General features: G+C 49.1%; 1 protein-coding gene across 3 annotated transcripts in view; it reads left to right on the forward strand.

Annotated features, from left to right (window-relative positions):
* The window catches only part of DNMBP (dynamin binding protein), a 244,984-nt gene that overhangs the window by 220,315 nt on the left and 8,483 nt on the right, over nt 1–16,186 (forward strand). For all 3 annotated transcript variants that reach the window (XM_063962255.1, XM_063962254.1, XM_063962256.1), the window contains 7 exons: nt 7,471–7,570; nt 9,108–9,255; nt 10,258–10,275; nt 10,404–10,603; nt 10,968–11,098; nt 13,066–13,170; nt 14,567–14,695. In XM_063962255.1, the coding sequence (XP_063818325.1) occupies nt 7,471–7,570; nt 9,108–9,255; nt 10,258–10,275; nt 10,404–10,603; nt 10,968–11,098; nt 13,066–13,170; nt 14,567–14,695 (831 nt within the window). The remainder of the gene's footprint in view (nt 1–7,470; nt 7,571–9,107; nt 9,256–10,257; nt 10,276–10,403; nt 10,604–10,967; nt 11,099–13,065; nt 13,171–14,566; nt 14,696–16,186) is intronic.

Genomic DNA, 16,186 nt, shown 5'->3' on the forward strand with positions numbered 1-16,186 from the left:
CGAAGGGCCTGTTACTCAGATCTTCAGGAGATGCTCACAGAAGATCCTTGGCGTCTTCCTCTAAGGGAGGACCTGTTACAGCAGGGGCCCTGCATGTTCCAAGACTAACCGCGGTTACGTTTGACGGCATGGCGGTTGAACGCCGGATCCTAGCTGAGAAGGGTATTCCGGAGGAGGTCATACCTACTCTAATAAAGGCTAGGAAGAAGGTGACGGCGAAACATTATCAGCGTATCTGGCGGAAATATGTCTCTTGGTGTGAAACCAAGAATGCTCCTACGGAAGATTTCCATCTGGGTTGTTTTCTCCACTTCCTACAGACAGGAGTGGATATGGGCCTGAAGTTAGGCTCTGTTAAGGTACAGATTTCGTCCCTGTCGATATTCTTTCAGAAGGAATTGGCTTCTCTTCCAGAAATCCAGACTTTTGCAAAGGGAGTGCTGCACATCCAGCCTCCTTTTGTGCCCCCAGTGGCACCATGGGACCTGAACGTGGTGTTGCAGTTCCTAAAATCACACTGGTTTGAACCCCTTAAAACGGTTGAGTTTAAATTTCTCACCTGGAAGGTGGTCATGTTATTGGCCTTGGCATCTGCAAGGCGTGTGTCAGAATTGGCGGCCTTATCTCACAAGAGCCCCTACTTGGTTTTTCATGTTGATAGAGCGGAATTGAGGACTTTTTACCTAAGGTGGTGTCGTCATTTCATATGAACCAACCAATAGTGGTGCCTGTGGCTATGAGTGACTTGGAGGATTCCATGTCCCTGGATGTAGTCAGGGCCTTAAAGATTTATGTAGCAAGGACGGCTAGAATTAGGAAAACAGAAGCACTGTTTGTCCTGTATGCAGCCAACAAGATTGGCGCGCCTGCTTCGAAGCAGACTATTGCTCGCTGGATCTGTAACACGATTCAGCAGGCTTATGTTACGGCTGGATTGCCATTACCACATTCAGTAAAGGCCCATTCCACTAGGAAGGTGGGCTCTTCTTGGGCGGCTGCCCGGGGCGTCTCGGCATTACAGCTTTGCCGAGCAGCGACTTGGTCGGGGTCAAACACTTTTTCTAAATTCTACAAGTTTGATACCCTGGCTGATGAGGACCTAGCATTTGCTCAGTCGGTGCTGCAGAGTCATTCGCACTCTCCCGCCCGATTGGGAGCTTTGGTATAAACCCCATGGTCCTTACGGAGTCCCCAGCATCCTCTAGGACGTAAGAGAAAATAAGATTTTAAACCTACCGGTAAATCTTTTTCTCTGACGTCCTAGTGGATGCTGGGACTCCGTCAGGACCATGGGGAATAGCGGCTCCGCAGGAGACAGGGCACAAAATTTAAAAGTTTGACCACTAGGTGGTGTGTACTTGCTCCTCCCCCTATGACCCTCCTCCAAGCCTCAGTTAGGTTTTTGTGCCCGTCCGAGCAGGGTGCAATCTAGGTGGCTCTCCTAAAGAGCTGCTTAGAAAAAGTTTGTTAGGTTTTTTATTTTCAGTGAGTCCTGCTGGCAACAGGCTCACTGCAACGAGGGACTTAGGGGAGAAGAATTGAACTCACCTGCGTGCAGGATGGATTTGCTTCTTAGGCTACTGGACACTAGCTCCAGAGGGACGATCACAGGTACAGCCTGGATGGGTCACCGGAGCCGCGCCGCCGACCCCCTTGCAGATGCCGAATAGAGAAGAGGTCCAGAAACCGGCGGCAGAAGACGTCTCAGTCTTCATGAGGTAGCGCACAGCACTGCAGCTGTGCGCCATTGCTCTCCGCACACTTCACACCAGCGGTCACTGAGGGTGCAGGGCGCTGGGGGGGGCGCCCTGGGCAGCAATGTAATATACCTATTCTGGCTAAAATATATCACATATAGCCCCTGGGGCTATATGGATGTATTTAACCCCTGCCAGGTTCCAAAAAAAACGGGAGAAGAAGCCCGCCGAAAAGGGGGCGGGGCCTATTCTCCTCAGCACACAGCGCCATTTTCCTGCCCAGCTCCGCTGCGAGGAAGGCTCCCAGGACTCTCCCCTGCACTGCACTACAGAAACAGGGTAAAAACAGAGGGGGGGGGGGGGGGGGGGCACTTATTGGCGATATTTATAATATTTGAGCTGCTATAAAGGGAACACACTTATTAAGGTTGTCCCTATATATATTTATAGCGCTTGGGTGTGTGCTGGCAAACTCTCCCTCTGTCTCCCCAAAGGGCTAGTGGGGTCCTGTCTTCTATCAGAGCATTCCCTGTGTGTCTGCTGTGTGTCGGTACGTGTGTGTCGACATGTATGAGGACGATGTTGGCGTGGAGGCGGAGCAATTGCCTGTAATGGTGATGTCACCCCCTAGGGAGTCGACACCAGAATGGATGGCTTTGTTTATGGAATTACGGGATAGTGTCAGCACGCTACAAAAGTCGGTTGACGACATGAGACAGCCGGCAAACCAGTTAGTACCTGTCCAGGCGTCTCAGACACCGTCAGGGGCTGTAAAACGCCCTTTACCTCAGTCGGTCGACACAGACCCAGACACTGACACTGAATCCAGTGTCGACGGTGAAGAAACAAACGTATTTTCCAGTAGGGCCACACGTTATATGATCACGGCAATGAAGGAGGCTTTGCATATCTCTGATACTGCAAGTACCACAAAAAGGGGTATTATGTGGGGTGTGAAAAAACTACCGATAGTTTTTCCTGAATCAGAGAAACTGAATGAAGTGTGTGATGAAGCGTGGGTTACCCCAGATAGAAAACTGCTAATTTCAAAGAAGTTATTGGCATTATACCCTTTCCCGCCAGAGGTTAGGGCGCGCTGGGAAACACCTCCTAGGGTGGATAAGGCGCTCACACGCTTATCAAAGCAAGTGGCATTACCGTCTCCTGATACGGCCGCCCTCAAGGATCCAGCTGATAGGAGGCTGGAGAATACATTAAAAAGTATATACACACATACGGGTGTTATACTGAGACCAGCAATCGCCTCAGCCTGGATGTGCAGTGCTGGCGTGGCTTGGTCGGAGTCACTGTCTGAAAATATTGATACCCTGGATAGGGACAGTATTTTACTGACTATAGAGCAGTTAAAGGATGCATTTCTTTATATGCGAGATGCACAGAGAGATATTTGCACTCTGGCATCAAGAGTAAGTGCGATGTCCATATCTGCCAGAAGAAGTTTATGGACGCGCCAGTGGTCAGGTGATGCGGATTCCAAACGACATATGGAAGTATTGCCGTATAAGGGGGAGGAATTATTTGGGGTCGGTCTATCGGATCTGGTGGCCACGGCAACGGCCGGAAAATCCACCTTTTTACCCCAGGTCACCTCCCAGCAGAATAAGCCGCAGGCTTTTCAGCCGCAGTCCTTTCGTTCCTATAAGAACAAACGAGCAAAAGGACATTCCTATTTGCCCCGAGGCAAAGGAAAGGGTAAGAGACTGCAACAAGCAGCTCCTTCCCAGGAGCAGAAGCCCTCCCCGGCTTCTACAAAGGCGTCAGCATGACGCTGGGACCTTACAAGCAGACTCAGGGGCGGTGGGGGGTCGCCTCAAACATTTCAGCGCACAGTGGGCTCACTCGCAGGTGGACCCCTGGATCCTGCAGGTAGTATCTCAGGGTTACAGGTTGGAATTCGAGAAGTCCCCTCCTCGCCGTTTCCTAAAGTCTGCTTTGCCAACGTCTCCCTCCGACAGGGCGACGGTATTGGAGGCCATTCACAAGCTGTATTCTCAGCAGGTGATAGTCAAGGTACCCCTCCTACAACAGGGACAGGGGTATTACTCCACGCTATTTGTGGTACCGAAGCCGGACGGCTCGGTAAGACCGATTCTAAATCTAAAATCTCTGAACCTGTACATACAAAAATTCAAGTTCAAGATGGAGTCACTCAGAGCAGTGATAGCGAATCTGGAAGAAGGGGATTTTATGGTGTCCTTGGACATCAAGGATGCTTACCTTCATGTTCCAATTTGTCCTTCACACCAAGGGTACCTCAGGTTCGTGGTCCAAAACTGTCATTATCAGTTTCAGACGCTGCCGTTTGGATTGTCCACGGCACCCCGGGTCTTTACCAAGGTAATGGCCGAAATGATGATCCTTCTTCGAAGAGAAGGCGTCTTAATTATCCCTTACTTGGACGATCTCCTGATAAGGGCAAGATCCAGAGAACAGCTGGAGGTCGGAGTAGCACTAACCCAAGTAGTGCTCCAACAACACGGGTGGATTCTGAATTTTCCAAAATCCCAACTGATCCCGACGACACGTCTGTTGTTCCTAGGGATGATTCTGGACACTGTTCAGAAAAAGGTATTTCTTCCGGAGGAGAAAGCCAGGGAGTTATCCGATCTAGTCAGGAACCTCCTAAAACCAGGAAAAGTATCTGTGCATCAATGCACAAGAGTCCTGGGAAAAATGGTAGCTTCTTACGAAGCGATTCCATTCGGCAGATTCCATGCACAAACTTTTCAGTGGGATCTGCTGGACAAATGGTCCGGATCGCATCTGCAGATGCATCAGCGGATAAAATTGTCCACAAGGACAAGAGTGTCTCTGCTATGGTGGTTGCAGAGTGCTCATCTGTTAGAGGGCCGCAGATTCGGCATACAGAACTGGGTCCTAGTGACCACGGATGCCAGCCTGAGAGGCTGGGGAGCGGTCACACAGGGAAGAAACTTCCAGGGCGTGTGGTCAAGCCTGGAGACGTCTCTTCACATAAATATACTGGAGCTAAGAGCAATCTACAATGCTCTAAGCCTGGCAAAACCTCTGCTTCAGGGTCAGCCGGTGTTGATTCAGTCGGACAACATCACGGCAGTCGCCCACGTAAACAGACAGGGCGGCACAAGAAGCAGGAGGGCAATGGCAGAAGCTGCAAGGATTCTCCGCTGGGCAGAAAATCATGTGTTAGCACTGTCAGCTGTGGACAGGTATTGCGCCAGGTCAAGAGACCCTCAGGCAATAGCTGTAGACGCTCTGGTAACACCATGGGTGTACCAGTCAGTGTATGTGTTTCCTCCTCTGCCTCTCATACCAAAAGTACTGAGAATTATACGGCAAAGGGGAGTAAGAACGACACTCGTGGCTCCGGATTGGCCAAGAAGAACTTGGTACCCGGAACTTCAGGAGATGCTCACGGAAGATCCGTGGCCTCTACCTCTAAGACGGGACCTGCTTCAGCAGGGACCGTGTCTATTCCAAGACTTACCGCGGCTGCGTTTGACGGCATGGCGGTTGAACGCCGAATCCTAAGGGAAAAAGGCATTCCGGAAGAGGTCATCCCTACCCTGGTAAAAGCCAGGAAGGAGGTGACTGCACAACATTATCACCGCATTTGGAGAAAATATGTTGCGTGGTGTGAGGCCAGGAAGGCCCCGACGGAGGAATTTCAACTGGGTCGATTCCTACATTTCCTGCAAACAGGATTGTCTATGGGCCTCAAATTAGGGTCCATTAAGGTTCAAATTTCGGCCCTGTCGATTTTCTTCCAGAAAGAATTGGCTTCAGTTCCTGAAGTCCAGACTTTTGTAAAAGGAGTACTACATATACAGCCCCCGGTTGTGCCCCCAGTGGCACCGTGGGATCTTAATGTAGTTTTGGATTTTCTCAAATCCCATTGGTTTGAGCCACTCAAATCGGTGGATTTGAAATATCTTACATGGAAAGTAACCATGCTACTGGCCCTGGCTTCAGCCAGGAGAGTGTCAGAATTGGCGGCTTTATCGTATAAAAGCCCATATCTGATTTTCCATTCGGACAGGGCAGAACTGCGGACGCGTCCTCACTTTCTGCCTAAGGTGGTTTCAGCGTTTCACCTGAACCAGCCTATTGTGGTGCCTGCGGCTACTAGCGATTTGGAGGATTCCAAGTTGCTGGACGTTGTCAGAGCATTGAAAATATATATTTCAAGGACGGCTGGAGTCAGAAAATCTGACTCGCTGTTTATACTGTATGCACCCAACAAGCTGGGTGCTCCTGCTTCTAAGCAGACGATTGCTCGTTGGATTTGTAGCACAATTCAACTTGCACATTCTGTGGCAGGCCTGCCACAGCCTAAATCTGTCAAGGCCCATTCCACAAGGAAGGTGGGCTCATCTTGGGCGGCTGCCCGAGGGGTCTCGGCATTACAACTCTGCCGAGCAGCTACGTGGTCAGGGGAGAACACGTTTGTAAAATTCTACAAATTTGATACCCTGGCTAAGGAGGACCTGGAGTTCTCTCATTCGGTGCTGCAGAGTCATCCGCACTCTCCCGCCCGTTTGGGAGCTTTGGTATAATCCCCATGGTCCTGACGGAGTCCCAGCATCCACTAGGACGTCAGAGAAAATAAGATTTTACTTACCGATAAATCTATTTCTCGTAGTCCGTAGTGGATGCTGGGCGCCCATCCCAAGTGCGGATTGTCTGCAATACTTGTACATAGTTATTGTTACAAAAAAATCGGGTTGTTATTGTTGTGAGCCGTCTGTTCAGAGGCTCCTACGTTTGTCATACTGTTAACTGGGTTCAGATCACAAGTTGTACGGTGTGATTGGTGTGGCTGGTATGAGTCTTACCCGGGATTCAAAATCCTTCCTTATTGTGTACGCTCGTCCGGGCACAGTATCCTAACTGAGGCTTGGAGGAGGGTCATAGGGGGAGGAGCCAGTACACACCACCTAGTGGTCAAACTTTTAAATTTTGTGCCCTGTCTCCTGCGGAGCCGCTATTCCCCATGGTCCTGACGGAGTCCCAGCATCCACTACGGACTACGAGAAATAGATTTATCGGTAAGTAAAATCTTATTTTCTCCTAGTCCGTAGAGGATGCTGGGCGCCCGTCCCAGTGCGGAAAATCTGCAAGACTTGTTTATAGTTGTTGCTTACTTAAGTGTTATGTTACAGTTAGAATCGGTCTTGGACCGAGGCTGTTATTTGTTCATACTGTGTATTCCAGGTTATATGGTATGATTGGAGTGGGCTGGTATGAATCTTGCCCTTAGATTAACAAAATCCTTTCCTCGTATTGTCCATCTCCTCTGGGCACAGTTCTCTAACTGAGGTCTGGAGGAGGGGCATAGAGGGAGGAGCCAGTGCACACACAAAAGTTCTTTATAGGTACCCATGTCTCCTGCGGAGCCCGTCTATACCCCATGGTCCTTACGGAGTCCCCAGCATCCTCTACGGACTAGGAGAAAAAGATTTACCGGTAGGTTTAAAATCTTATTTTTTGTCATAGTGGCCCAGATTTATCAATCCTTGGAGATAAAGTACCAGCCAATCAGCTCCTAACTGCCATGTTACAGGCTGTGTTTGAAAAATGACAGGAGCTGATTGGTTGGTACTTTATCACCGTGCAATTTATCACTCTCCAAGGCTTGATAAATCTAGGCCACTGGGAATCTTTCATTTTCAGGGTGTAGCAGATCAGGCTGATTACCGTATTGCAAGCGTGCAGTAAGTACCATGTTACCCAGCATACATGCAGCTTACACACGTGTATGTCTTTCTTACAGATGGCGCATGTGGACTTTGATGTATTATTTGGAAACATCCATTCAGTGATCGATATTAATAAGAAGTTTTTAGGGGCCCTGGAGAACTGTGACTCTGTCGGTGAGTGTGTGTCTGTAATAATTGTGCAGGTTGCGTATGTTTGTTACTGTATTGTGGACTGGATACAGTTAAAACCTCTTTAATACAAGGTTGGCATGGAAGGTGGTGGCCGTGAAATAGGTCTTTTGCCCCTTTGCCAGTAAGTTCTAGAGCCCCGTACGACGTATTCAGTTTGTTTTACGGACTAGTCTTGTGAGTGTACTATTGCAGTTGTGTTATTACCGTTATAGGCACACACCTCCCTGTAATTAATGGCCCAGGTGCACAGCAGAAACACAACAAAGAAAGTGTTTGTAGAAACACAGAATGTGACGGCAGATAAGAACCACTTGGCCCATCTAGTCTGCCCACGTACACACGCACACACATTCACGCTAGGGTTCATTTTGTCAGCAGCCAATTAACCTACCAGTATATTTTTAGAGTGTGGGAGAAATCCGGAGTACCCTGAGGAAACCCACGCAAGTACGGGGAGAATATGCAAACTCCACACAGTTAGGGTCATGGTGGGAATTGAACCCACGACCTCAGTGCTGGGAGGCAGTAATGCTAACCATTACACCATCCGTGCTGCCGTTTACATAGACAATTAAAGAAGCAGGCACTCCAATAGGACTTGATGGAAACTTATCTTAAATGAAGCGAAGACTCAGCAGCGAGGTTTCTGAGGATCCACTCTCTTCCTTCATTTTACTCATGATGAATCCTCAGTATGGCGTCTGAGGAGGGGTTGGGCGGATCAGGGCTCTCTGAGTGTGGGAAGGAAATTGTGTTCCCACATACAGCGAGGATTTGGTTTTGTGGGATGGGATTATTTAAATGAGATTCAAGTGACAGAGAAGATACATTGAAGGGAACGTTCCTGTTTTTCCAGGAGTGTGCATAGAATTTTACTTTCCTTTAATGTATTTACTGGTCTATTTACTAAGCCTTGGATGGGGATAAAAGTGGACAGTAATAAAATACAACCAATCAGCTCCTAACTGCCATTTTTCAAACTTAGCCAGTGACATGGCAGTTAGGAGCTGATTGGCTGGTACTTTACCTCCGTCCACTTTCTCTCCATCCAAGGCTTAGTAAATAGACCCTTTATTTCTCCACATCTTCGGAGGTGAGAGAGAATCCACAAAAGATAATCTTAAAATGGGTACACACTGGGCGAATGGATGATATATCGTTAACAGGTCGGCAGATGTGCACACCGTTCACCGACATATCGCATGGGCCCTGCAGCTCAGTCGATGCCTGATATACTGCATCTGCAGATATATAGGTGCATCTGGCTGTGTGTATGGGTGACCCACCATCCGCCTGTACACTGGCTGCAGAGACTGACATAAAAGCTTTGCTGGCAAATTCAAATACCCCCCCCCCCCCATCCCCCAGCTGTGGCGTCAGGACGACATATCGCGCAGCCGATCAGTAAATGTATGTGCTTTACCCGAGCCGAACGCTCTGTCGGTGGATCGGGCGGTCAGCAGATATCTGGAGTAAGTGCCGTATGAGAGTGGGCCTCACATGTCCCATCTCTACACAGGTGTGATATTCCTGGAGCACCGCGCAGAGCTGGAATCCGTGTACAAGGAGTACTGCCAGAACCACGAGGAGACTCTAGCACTGCTGGAAGCCTATGACAAGGATGAGAAGTTCCAGAGACACCTGCGGGAGTGTATGGAGACTGTCAGGTAAGCTGTAGGAATAATCTCCTGCTAGCCACTGAGTACACAGGATACATTCCACCTCAGACATAGGGTTTAGTTTTCCCCATAACGCAGATGCATTATGCTCATTCCAGTAGTTTCCTTTCCGTAAAAGTTTCTTGTTACATTTAGGGGTCGATGTATCAAACCTTGGAGAGAGATAAAGTGGAGAAAAGATAAAGTACCAGCCAATTAGCTTATGTCATTTTACAGGCTGCGTTTGAAAAATCACAGGAGCTGATTGGCTGGTACTTTACCTCTCTCCAAGGTTTGATTCATCTCCCCCTTGATCTTTATGTTAAATTGTCCCTTTCTGAGCAATGCATTACAGACTTCTAGTGTGCTGACCAGAGGAGCTAGCATTCTTCCTCAGCAAGCCATGTCCTTTGGACCTCATTCAGTAAGGATTGCAACTTCTGCTAAAAAGCAATTGCTGCGACCAAATAGTTGCCGCCCAGAAATAGAGATTAAACCGCCATTGCAGAAATTGGGAATGCATCGCAATATGCGGCTGATCGCAAAACCATACGCAATTCCCGGAACATCAAAGATTTTTCCCATCTGCGCCAGGCAAGGTCATCCACAATTCTTGTGACACAAGAGGCTGGAAGTGGTCATCGCTGACGTCAGAGACCCTCCTTAAAAACACCTAGGCACACCTGCGTTTTTTCACACACACCCAGAAAACGTCAGGTTTCCGCACAGATATGCCGTCTTTGGCTTCCTGTCAAACAGCGGCTGTATTGCGATTACGATCTGTATGCATTTTCTGTCGCTATTTCCTTTGCGCCTGCACAAAGCAAAGGCTACAAATGCACGCCCGGATTGCGAATCGCAAATTTTGCAATCCTTACCGAATAAGGTCCTTTGTCTGCAAATTCCTTTACATAAAGCTTATTTGCTTCCGCCTGGAAATGCTTTATTTTGCTAGGCTGGTAATACTGTCTCTTTTTTTATTCCCTCTCTCTATGATTTTGGGTGACGCAGGAGCCTGTATCAAGAATGGTGAGTACTCTCATTGTCTCTTTACTGTGACTTATCTGTCATTGTTTTACAGTGATTTGCTTTCATTTGACTCTGTGTAGCGTTGTCTACATTCCGGGCTGTCTCTGACGTTGTCATTTACTCCGCAGGGGCTGCTCCAACTATATAAACTTGGGCTCTTTTCTCATCAAACCGGTGCAGAGGATCATGCGCTACCCTCTACTCCTCATGGAGCTGCTAGGAGCTACCCCCGACTCCCACCCAGACAAGACCCCTATTAAGGAGGCTGTGCGCGCTGTCAAAGAGATTAACGTCAACATAAATGAGTACAAGCGAAGGAAGGATCTGGGTGAGTTGCGGTGGACGGATGCTGGGGCATTTTATCCCATGCCTAGGCTAGTGTGTGAGTGCCCTACTGTATTCCCGGAGGTGCTAGAGCAATGCTGTAGTTAGTAATACTGATGTAAAGTGCAAACGTTAAAAGTAATAGACAACAACACTCGCAGTGCAGAAAAATACTCGGTTGGGGTTCTAGGAACAGCGATAAGTAACTGATGTGATGTTATTTGCAGCAGAGATGGGTTTTTGTTGGAAATGGTCTATAAAAAGCTGAGAGTACGGTTAGCATTAATGTTTTCACAAAGTTTTCTTTCTCACGCATAAATGAGATTCTAGAAATGTCAAAGTAACTCCGCACTGTCCATCTCTTCTAGTTGTAAAGTACCGCAAGGGCGATGAGGAAAGTCTAATAGACAAAATATATAAACTGAACATTCACTCAATCATCAAGAAATCCAACCGTGTCAGCAGTCACTTGAAGCATCTCACCGGACTCGCCCCGCAGGTAATGGCAGAAGTCAGCCGGTTCTCCGCAGTTTGTCCTGTGCTTTCCGTAACACGCTCTTGTGCTTCCCTTACCATTCTAGCTCATGATGTCATTCTTATGCTTACCCCCTGCTCTCACTCTTCACAAGCTCTCGCTTGCTCTTCTTATACTCTCCTACGCGCTCCTCCTCGTTCTCTCGTCTGCACTAGTGCTCTCCTTCTCGTGGTCTCACTCACGCTCCTCCTTGTGCACTCCTCCTAGTGTTCTCCTTCTCATGCTCTCGCTCAAGCTCCTCCTCACGCTCCTCCTGGTGCTCTCGCTCACGCTTCTCCTGGTGCTCTCGCTCACGCTCCTCCTGGTGCTCTCGCTCACGCTCCTCCTGGTGCTCTCGCTCACGCTCCTCCTCGTGCTCTCCTTCTCGTGCTCACGCTCCTCCTCGTGTTCTTCTCGTGCCCTCGCTCACACTCCTCCTCGTACTCACGCTTCTCCTTGTGCTCTCGTTCACGCTCCTCCTTGTGCTCTCCTCTTCGTGCTCTCGCTCACGTTCCTCCTCGTGCTCTTATTCTCGTGCTCTCGTCACGCTTCCTCCTTGTGCTCTTGTTTGAGCTCCTCCTCTCGCCCCCTGTGCTCCTCCTCTCACCCGCGCTCCTCCTCATGCTCTCGCCTGCACTCCTCCTCGTGCTCTCACTCAAGCTCCTCCTCGCGCTCACGCTCCTCCTGGTGCTCTCGCTCACGCTCCTCCTCGTGCTCTCCTTCTCGTGCTCTCGCTCACACTCCTCCTCGTGTTCTCCTTTTCGTGCCCTCGCTCACACTCCTCCTCGTACTCCCGCTCCTCTTCGTGCTCTCGCTCACGCTCCTCCTCGTGCTCTCGTCACGCTTCCTCCTTGTGCTCTTGTTTGAGCTCCTCCTCTCGCCCCCGTGCTCCTCCTCTCGCCTGCGCTCCTCCTCATGCTCTCGCCTGCGCTCCTCCTCGTGCTTTCACTCCCGCTCCTCCTTGTGCTCTTGCTCGTGCTCCTCCTCTCGCCCGCGCTGCTCCTCCTCTCGCCTGCGCTCCTCCTCGTGCTCTTGCCTGCGCTCCTCCTCGTGCTTTCACTCACGCTCCTCCTTGTGCTCTTGCTCGCGCTCCTTCTCTCGCCCGCGCTGCTCCTCGTGCTCTCGCCCGCACTCTTCCTCATGCTCTCGTCCACGCATTCCTTCTCGTGCTCTCGCTAGTGCTCCTCCACATACTCTAGTCTCCGCGCTCCTCCTCGTGCTCTCGTCTCCGCACTCCTCCTTGTGCTCTCGCTTCCTTGCTCCTCCTCGTGCTTTTGCCCCCACGCTCCTTCTCGTGCTCTCACTCACACTCCTCCTCATGCTCTCGCCTCCACGCTCCTTCTCGTGCTCTCACTCACACTCCTCCTCGTGCTCTCGCCTCCACGCTCATTCTCGTACTCTCACTAACACTCCTCCTCATGCTCTCGCCTGCTCTCTCTTTCTCGTGCTCTCGCCTCCTTGCTCCTCCTCATGCTCTCGCCCCCACGCTCCTCCTCGTGCTCTCGCCTCCACGCTCCTTCTCGTGCTCTCACTCACACTCCTCCTTATGCTCTCGCCCGCTCTCTCTTTCTCGTGCTCTCGCCTCCTTGCTCCTCCTCATGCTCTCACCGCCACCACGCTCCTCCTCGTGCTCTCACCTCTGCCCTCCTCCTCGTGCTCTCGCCTCCTTGCTCCTCCTCATGCTCTCGCCCCCACGCTCCTCCTCGTGCTCTCGCCTCCACGCTCATTCTCGTGCTCTCACTAACACTCCTCCTCATGCTCTCGCCCGCTCTCTCTTTCTCGTGCTCTCGCCTCCACGCTCCTCCTCATGCTCTCGCCCCCACGCTCCTCCTCGTGCTCTCACCTCTGCCCTCCTCCTCGTGCTCTCACCTCGGCGCTCCTCCTCTTGCTCGCGCCCCTTCATATACACAGCTTTCCTTAACACAGTCTTCATGTGACTCTATGTTGAATAGATCAAAGATGAAGCTTTTGAGGAGACGGAGAAAAACTTCAGGATGCAGGAGAGGCTGATCAAGTCCTTCATCCGCGACCTGTCTGTGTATCTCCAGCACATCAGGGTGAGGCCTTTATTAGCCGGGTGGTAAATCTTGCAGATATCCCGGCATTACTCTTATCTGTCATACACACCCAGATCTCTAGCTCTAACGTCCTGCATGCAGCTTGTTCATTCGTAACCGCTCAGAATCTGTAAGTCTGGTATAGTTTACTTGGAACGTTTGTTTGATTGCCCTGTGAGCTTGCACTCAGTCAGGAACATAAATAATCAATTAGATTTTTTGGGTGTAGCCAGTTTTATGCCAGGCCAGTAGCCCCAGGAGGTAGCCAGCTTGTTGCTATCCCTATTTTCCTGAACCAAGTCATCCTGGGCCTAGTAGTTCCACCGCCGTTTGCCAGCAACAACTTGCCAAGTCTTGATGTTGCTAAGATCATATAGACTGCGAAATATTTACTCTGCGGGACATAATTATTCCTGTATTTTAACATTGGCCCTCATTCCGAGTTGATCGCTCGCTAGCTGCTTTTATCACCAGTGCGCAGCTAGGCCGCCGCCCTCTGGGAGTGTATCTTAGCTTAGCAGAATTGCGACCGAAAGATTAGCAGAATTGCTCGAAAATCTTTTCCTGCAGTTCCTGAGTAGCTCCAGACCTACTCCTAGATTGCGATCACTGCAGACAGTTTGGTTCCTGATTTGACGTCACAAACACGCCCTGCGTTCGGCCAGCCACTCCCCCGTTTCCCCAGCCACTCCTGCGTTTTAGCTGACACGCCTGCGTTTTTTTAGCACACTCCTGGAAAACGGTCAGTTTCCGCCCAGAAACACCCACTTCCTGTCAATCACACACCGATCAGCAGAGCGACTGAAAAACGTTGCTCGCCCCTGTGTAAAATTGCTTAGTGTCGTGTGAAAGTACTTGGTGCGTGCGCCCTGCGGCCCATACGCATGTGCAGAACAGCCGGTTTTTAGCCTGATCGCTATGCTGCGAAAAACGGCAGCGAGCGATCAACTCGGAATGAGGGCGATTATCCAATGTATTTATAGCATAGCTATAATTATATTACAGCAGCTCGGTACTGGGGGGGGGGGGGGGGGGATGGGTGAATATTACAGTTTGTTATAAACATAGAAAATCAGACTGGTTAAGCTTCCATAAATTGCTTAATAACTAAACGTATGGAGTATAAAGGAAAATTGCTATTTTTTTCCCAAAATTATACATCTGTAATATGTTTAATCGGAAGAAACTTTTTTTTTTTTATTCTTCAGTCACTTATTGTAAAGCAGATAATTTAGCTGGAACGGGACGATTCTCCTATATACTCAGTCTGAAAGTTTCCTGTTGTTAATGACGGACATACCCCATAAGGGAGGGTTTAGCTGATGCGGCAGACAGAGTGGGTTCTGTCTCCATGCCCAGAGAGATTCCCAAGCATTGCTTTACTTGTGTGTTGTAGGAATCCGCCTGTGTGAAAGTTCTGGCTGCCATGAGTATGTGGGATTTGTATGCAGACAAAGGAACCAGTGACCTGGAGAAGTTTCAGAAGGCGCATCGTCACATCAGCGAGAAGCTCTTCACCGACTTTGTGAGTGCCCTTCATATCTAATGGCCTGATAAATGACTGTATACAGTGAGCTTCGTTACCTACATTCCTCCGGCGCAGCTATTTGCCGGCTGTTCCAGTATTCCTGGGAATGCAGCCTGACGCTGGTTCCTAGGGAATTCCTGTGCGCGTTTTCCAGAGTACTGGTCCAGCCTCCAATCTGTGCGGAACACAAGTGCACTTTAATGACTTGTCAGCAGCGACTGTTAGACCCAGGGCACTTACATACATGTGTGATCTATTGCTGGTAATTCTGCTTGTTTCTGTCCAGTCTGTTTGGACGATCTGGGCGTGCCATGCACAAAGAGGCTGCTTAAACTGTCATAAAATTCACACAAATAGATAAAGATGACAGTAATAAAAGAGACATTGCTTTTAATGTCAAATTTCTGAAAAGTTCTCAAAAAGTGCATGGGCCGCTGTGTAGCTCTCATTCTGTAAGCTGGCCTATGGCGTTAAATCATTTGTGAAATATCTTACATACAGCATTGGTACTCCCATAGCTGAGATTCCATTGCACTCTTTGGTTAATGTTTTATTATCTCAGCCATACCAGCAGTTTGCCAGTTTTCGCCCCAGTTAAATGGTATCTCCACCTTCTGGGTATGTTTTTTATTTAACGTAACGTGGTAGAGATGGTATTTATTTATAATGGAAATCCTTACTTGTTAGATACTCCATACACCAAAGTGTATCTAACAGTCTATTTCAGCTTGTTTTCTTCTTCTGATGTTTGTAGCTAATTTCCTTTTATGGAATCTCTCAGGCGTCACCACTGCAACTTCTGTCTGACTTCTGCAGTTTCTACCTTTTTATAATTTTTTTGTTTTTGTTATTTTAATGAATGTAATCCACATTAAATAGTATATTTGCTCAAAAATTCTACCGGAAAATGACTATGGGGGTAATTCTGAGTTGATCGCAGCAGGAACTTTGTTAGCAGTTGGGCAAAACCATGTGCACTGCAGGTGGGGCAGATGTAACATGTGCAGAGAGAGATAGCTTTGGGTGGGGTGTGTTCAATCTGCAATCTAAATTGCAGTGTAAAAATAAAGCAGCCAGTGTTTACCCTGCACAGAAACAAAATAACCCAACCAAATCTAACTCTCTCTGCAAGTGTTATATCTGCCCCACCTGCAGTGCACATGGTTTTGCCCAACTGCTAAAAAATTTCCTGCTGCGATCAACTTGGAATTACCCCCTATATGCAGCGTCGGACTGGCCCATAGGGGCACTGGGGAAATCCCCAGAGGACCCCATCCCTTCCTCTGTCAGGTTCCAGACAGTGCACGCAGATTATACATTGTTACTCTATTAGAGTGTCAGATGCATGTGGCTCTAGTTACTAAGCCTTAGAGAGTAATAAAGTGGAGAGACATAAAGGGATCCAGGGCCTGATTGGCCATCTGCCAGAAGGGCCGAAGGTCGGATGGGCCGTTCCTGCTTAGCTCGGACACACAGAGAGCGGGGCTA

The sequence above is a fragment of the Pseudophryne corroboree genome, chromosome 3, assembly GCF_028390025.1.
Source record: "Pseudophryne corroboree isolate aPseCor3 chromosome 3, aPseCor3.hap2, whole genome shotgun sequence".
NCBI lineage: Eukaryota > Metazoa > Chordata > Amphibia > Anura > Myobatrachidae > Pseudophryne > Pseudophryne corroboree.